The sequence below is a fragment of the Micropterus dolomieu genome, linkage group LG01, assembly GCF_021292245.1.
Source record: "Micropterus dolomieu isolate WLL.071019.BEF.003 ecotype Adirondacks linkage group LG01, ASM2129224v1, whole genome shotgun sequence".
Lineage (NCBI taxonomy): Eukaryota > Metazoa > Chordata > Actinopteri > Centrarchiformes > Centrarchidae > Micropterus > Micropterus dolomieu.
This window is the reverse complement of record NC_060150.1, coordinates 1,269,097-1,274,928: the sequence shown is the minus strand read 5'-3', so window position 1 is coordinate 1,274,928 and position 5,832 is coordinate 1,269,097. Positions and strand designations below refer to the sequence as shown.

The 5,832-nt window shown below is 45.2% G+C and overlaps 1 protein-coding gene across 1 annotated transcript in view; it reads right to left on the bottom strand.

Moving 5' to 3' along the window:
- Positions 1–4,846: 4,846 nt before the first annotated feature.
- Positions 4,847–5,832, bottom strand: part of LOC123970867 (NLR family CARD domain-containing protein 3-like) — an 8,110-nt gene continuing 7,124 nt past the window's right edge. Inside the window, exons 2-3 of the mRNA XM_046049229.1 lie at positions 5,154–5,828; positions 4,847–5,066 (exon numbers count right to left, since the gene is read on the bottom strand). Of these exons, the coding sequence (XP_045905185.1) occupies positions 4,865–5,066; positions 5,154–5,828 (877 nt within the window). The 3' untranslated portion in view covers positions 4,847–4,864. The remainder of the gene's footprint in view (positions 5,067–5,153; positions 5,829–5,832) is intronic.

Sequence of the window (5,832 nt, the reverse complement as noted above, 5' to 3'; positions counted from 1 at the left end):
GCTCACAATGACAATCTAGCCTATTTAGAAGGTACAATGTTATTTGCTAACTTGCTAATCTGTAGTAATATACAGTGGCCTGGTGGTGGTATACGATTGAAGCAGCTCTATATATGAAAATGAACACCTTAAACTAAATCCTGAACCTGACAGGGTGCCAATGTAAGGAAGACAGGATTGGTCTTATGTGACTTGTCTGTCTAGACCAGGTCAACACTTGAAGCAGTGTTTCAGACCAGGGCCGGCTTGTGGCATAGGCGACATAGCCAATTGCCTAGGGTGGAAAATGTCAGGGGGCGCCACAAGAGAAAGTTTTTGACTTTTGACTGCCGGCGTTAACCGTGATAGTAATCAAGTGCACCTCGCGCTGAGAGACCAGTCCGTTGTGACGAGTGATAACGTAACTTGTAGAGTTTTGCAATATAAACCTAATTAAAACTGATGCGCAACCTTTCTCTGAGCAGAAATCCTTCTGAAACACAGGAGATATCAAAGTCCAGGAGTTTGTTACTGAATTAAAATGAATTAATTTATCGTTGAGGTGGAAAGTTGCAATATACACATTTAAAGAGGTTACTTCCCCAAACAAAGACACATTCCTGACGTTTGCTCTACAGCCAATGAAAGTGACCCAGTAAGCTGAGTGATCATGGGAGCTATGCTATTGGGTGCAACAATAAAGACCTCTGTCTTGATTGTATTGAACTGTAAAAAATGGTTAGCCATCTAGTCCTTAATGACCAAAGGAGAGAAATTAATTGCAATCAAAGTACATCAGGGGGTGAAGAAGTGACAGTGTTTTTGATTTTGTTAAACAGGACTTTAGGGTTGGGTTTACTATAAGAAATTAATGTAGCAAAGTAAGAGGCCCTCGCATCCTTTATCACATTATTTAACTCAGTTAAAAGGTCCTTGTAATAAAAGTGGTGAATGTGAAGCTTAGTAGATTTCCACAGTCACTTTATACACTGTCTACATTTACATCTGAAAGACCAAATGGTGTCATTCAGCCAGAGGGGTGGATTTATGGAGGGAACTGTTTCATTTTAGTGGTAGTCACTTTATCCAAAACTGCAAAGCAAGTTAAATTAAGTGGACCAGATTATTAATGTCAGCTTGAGGAGACAGAACTGTGCTTTGGTCAAAAGCTGCGGAAGATTTCTCAGCTGAGAAGCTATTTATAATGGGAGAGCAACTTACATCAGCACGAAGCCCAAATTAAAAGACAAGGTGAACAAAACACAGTCATGGTGAATGACATGCAACTCCTTTGAGCAGATAAATTCAATATTTAAAAAGAATGGTATGACCCTTAATTTTTGTGGGACCAGACAGTTGCTGAATAAAATTAAATGATTCAGTGATACTTAGAAACTCAGCAGCAAAACTTCAAGTGGCATCAACAATGTGAATATTAAAATCACCAATTAGGGGTGTCGTGATATACCAGTATTGACAACAACTGTGTTAATTAAACAAAATGTAATATTCACTAACAAAGACCACGCCTGCAAAGATGCAGATTTAAGATGGTTAATTGGTTATAATGGAGCTGAGATCAGATTGTATGGGAAGAACGGCTCGAGTGCCCGGAGGATGGGGTGAGGGATGCAGGGATGGGGAAGAGGATCGAGGGATGAGGGGTAGGGGTCAAGGTGTGAAGGGTAGAGGGGATGACAGGTCAGGCATGAAGGAGAGGAGTCGAATCCGTGCCGATGGATGTCGGAATGAAGAACAGACCGGTGTGCGGGAACCGGTAGAGTCAAGACTCAGGGTGGGGGAGCTGTCTCTTCGTTGGCAGGAGAGCGGAAAACCCCAAAAGAACATCAGGTGGAAAGGTGTGCGTGTACGTTTCTGATATAATTTAAATCGTTACGAATGTAAGTGAGGTATGCTGGTGAGGACCAGCGGCCAAGGATTTTGTTGATATTATCCGGGATTCCCTGCCTGGAGGCAGTGGAGGCGGTTCTAATTCAGAATGAATGCCCGGAGTATAGTTGGGAGAATATCCCAGATTTGGATAAAATTTGGTGAATGTGTTGGTGAAACCAGAAATGTGTGGCTACTTTTCCTATCTGTGTGACGAACAGAGGTAATTCTAACTTTGGACAGGTTTGTGCAGTGGTGTTCAGGAGAGAGAGAAAGAGGGAGCAAGTGCTGCACGAATATGGTCCTCAATACAGCTCCTCAATCAAAGATGCTGTTCCAGGATGAAAGGAAATGGTGCCACAGTTTAAGCTCAATCTTGCATGCGGTGTCTAGCGTGATGTGGTCATGGAGAGATGGGACGAAAGCTGCTATGGAAAGGAGATGCCACAGAAAGGACCAATCTGGGTGGTGTAGTTAAAGTGGCCTAGTAGTGAGAGAAGTTGGCGTTTGGTGCAACGGTGAGCCAGAGTGAAAATTGGAAATTCGTAGGGAAATAAGGTTTTTTCGTGGGGCAAGGATGCCTGGAGTAACACTGAGTCGAGAGTGATGCCCAGCAACTACAGTGATGTGTTGGGATCTTCTGTTTTCTCTGGGAGAGAGGGACTCAAGTTCGCGGAATTTGGAAGTCAAAATGGTGAGGCCGCAAGATGGCGGCAAAGAGGGTGGTTTAACAGTGAGAAAGTCATCTAAAAGGTGGATGACGAATGGGAGTTTGTAGTTGTTTGTCAGGATCCAGCAGAGTGCTTCGGAAAGGGAGTTAAATATTTTTGGGCTGCTCTTACACCCAAAGGTTAGACGAACTGCTAAGTAGTGAGCACCCTTCCAGAGAACACCGAAAAGGTGCCTGTAGTCGGGATGGATGGGAAGCAATTTGAAAGCGCTGGTGATATCTACCTTGGATGACCAGGCTCCTTGCCCTGCGGTGCAGATGAGGGAGATGGCATTATCGAAGGTTGAATAATGCATGGAAAAGAATATTTCACGCCAATGGGACTTATTCTGAATGTGGGAAACGGTGGGCTGGAAAATGGGCCCATCATGAAGGTTTCTTTGATTTCTTTAGCCATTGGATTTGGTGGGAAGTGGTTGCTTGAGTTCGATAGCGGCGAGAGAGGTTTGCAGTTCCCTGGGAATAAGCAGGTTATGTAAGGATGGCGTAATCAGGAAAGCGACGTCAATCTGGTTACCGGCGAGAATCTGTTGCCTGAGTGAGGTTGACACTGGGGATGGTTTGGCTGGCCCTGAGGGGCGCACGGAAGGTATAGTTGTGGCTAAAGTGATTAGACGGGGGCGGATATGTGGAAAGACCGGTTGGAGCGGCTGTGGCTGGAGATGCGGAGAATAGGGGTATATTAGAGGAGGTAACAGTCACATTGGATGCATTTGGGAAATGGGGTGGGGGAGGGGGAAAAGAATAGACAGGAGGAACAGATGGGTCACATGTGTAGGTGAGGTCTGGGCATATGTGTAGCAGGTTTTGAGGCAGGAAGGACTGATGGATCCAGAGGAGATGGGATAGGGAAAGTTGGAAAGGATGCTGGGATGGAGGGATGCACATGCTCAGGTTGATAGTGATGTTTGAGAGGTAGAGAAAGAGGTTGTGGTGTAATAGGGTTTGATACAACCTGGCCCTGTGTGAGGGCTGATGCGGGGTTGTATCCAGGTTCTTTTGCTGTGGGATGCATCACAAAGTCGTTGGTGTTGCCCCGGAGGTTGTGCTGGTGACCCGTAAATGCTGGGGAAGCTCAGCGTTTGAGAGATATGTGTCATAGCGAGTCCTTGTACTGCTGGAAAAATGTTCGCTTTGTTGTCGCAGTAGTGGAAAGAAATGTTTCTCTGGTTGAGTTCTTGTTTGATCTGGACAACTGTCCACTCGGTAATATTTGGAGTGGAGGGACAGTTGGAGTGTTGGCTTAGTGGTTGCTGGTAGTGATAGCTCCAATTATCGCTCAAGCGCCTGGACCTTGAGCGGGCCGGCGAACGGTGGCTGGTCGAGGCTGCATGCTCGGGGGAACCGAAGCGGGGATCTCCCCCTGGAGCTGCTGGCAGGCTCGACAATGTTCAAATTGTCAGAGATTGTAGGCTGAGCGCGCTGGGGAATATGGATAACTGAACGCAGCGGACGTTTCAAATGAGGTTGATCGTGAGAAGAAGAAGACTCCGGTATTTCCGATGTCAGATGTTTGTCGAACATGTCGCTGAAGAATTAAGAACGAGTTCTGAATCCATTGTTAAAGGTAAGTGATTTTTTTTGTTTGTTTGTAACGCTCATGAGAAAGCTGAGTCAAGGGGAGGTGAACGGAAAAGGTGTGCTTAAGTACTTGGTGTGCGGAAATTGGATGAGTTCAAGGCGGGGTCTTAGTTCCCGAATCTAGTTTATAAACTTCATTTGATATTATGGTAATAATACACAAACGGTAATATCATGTAAATAATTCGAGAAGTACAAACTTCAAGGGATGGGGGCACGCAGTCCATCTTTCTGCAATCCAGCAGACTTGTAAATGCTCCGTATTTGTATAGCGCCTTTCTATTCTTTTCGACCACTCAAAGAGCTTTTACACTACATCTGCATTCACCAGTCACACACATTCGTACACGCCACAATTCAGGAAGTCAATTCAGGGTTCAGTATCTTGCCCAAGGACACTTCTACAACCTGACTTGATGACAGCAGGACCTCACATCTCTGAAAAAACATAGTAGCAAATTTTCAAATCAGCTCTATCTTGGTGGGCCTGAACAAAGCTCGTCAGTGCTGCGCATGTGCGGGAGGAATAATCCATTTAGCAATAGCCTTAGGGCTGCGCCTATAGTCATAGAATCTGGAGTCACAGTACGTCACTAACGACATGCACTTTCAACAAAGCGCTGTGTGTACTCACAAAGGTGAAATGTTAGTTAGAAGAAGAAGACCCAATATTTGAAATGGTCATCAGATGAATGGGTAAATGAATCCTGACCTGAGCATTTTCAGCGTACAGTTTGGACTCTCGAGTCCAGCAGACAGCAGCTTCATTCCTGAATCCTGCAGGTTGTTGTTACTCAGGTCCAGCTCTCTCAGAGTAGAAGACTGGGAGCTGAGAACTGAGGACAGAGCTTTACAGCTTCTCTCTGACAGTTTACAGCCACTCAGTCTGGAGAGACAATAGTCAGGAAACAGTTATTTATTTTTTATTGAAAGATTATTGAAGAGTATGTGTTGATAAATAAATCCCACTTACATAGCTTTCTTGGAGGCTTTGACCACTGGCAGCAGCCTCAGAAGAGCCTCTTCTGAAGCAGAGTATTTCTTCAGGTCAAACACATCCAGATCTCTTTCTGATGACAGTAAGATGAAGACCAGAGCTGACCACTGAGCAGAAGAGAGTTCATCTGTGGAGAGACTTCCTGAATTCAGGGAGCGTTGGATGTGCTCCACAAGAGAACTATCCTTCAGTTCATTCAGACAGTGGAACAGATTGATGCTTTTCTCTGCAGAGGGAATCTCTTCAATCTTCTTCTTGATGTACTGGACTTTCTCCTGATTTGTATTTGAGTCACTTCCTGTCTGTGTCAGAAGGCCTCGTAGGAAAGTCTGATTGGTCTGCAGTGAAAGTCCCAGGAGGAAGCGAAGGAACAAGTCCAGGTGTCCATTTGGACTCTGTAAGGCCTGGTCCACAGCACTCTGGTAGAACTGTATCACTGCAGATTCATCTTTTCTTGTTTCAGACTTCTGGGAGGTTGATTGTTCTTCTGCCAGCAGGTTGACACCAGAGTTGATGAAGGTCAGATGGACATGAAGAGCAGCCAGAAACTCCTGAATGCTCAGATGGACGAAGCAGAACACCTTGTCCTGGTACAGCCCTCTCTCCTCTTTAAAGATCTGTGTGAACACTCCTGAGTACACTGAGGCTGCTCTGA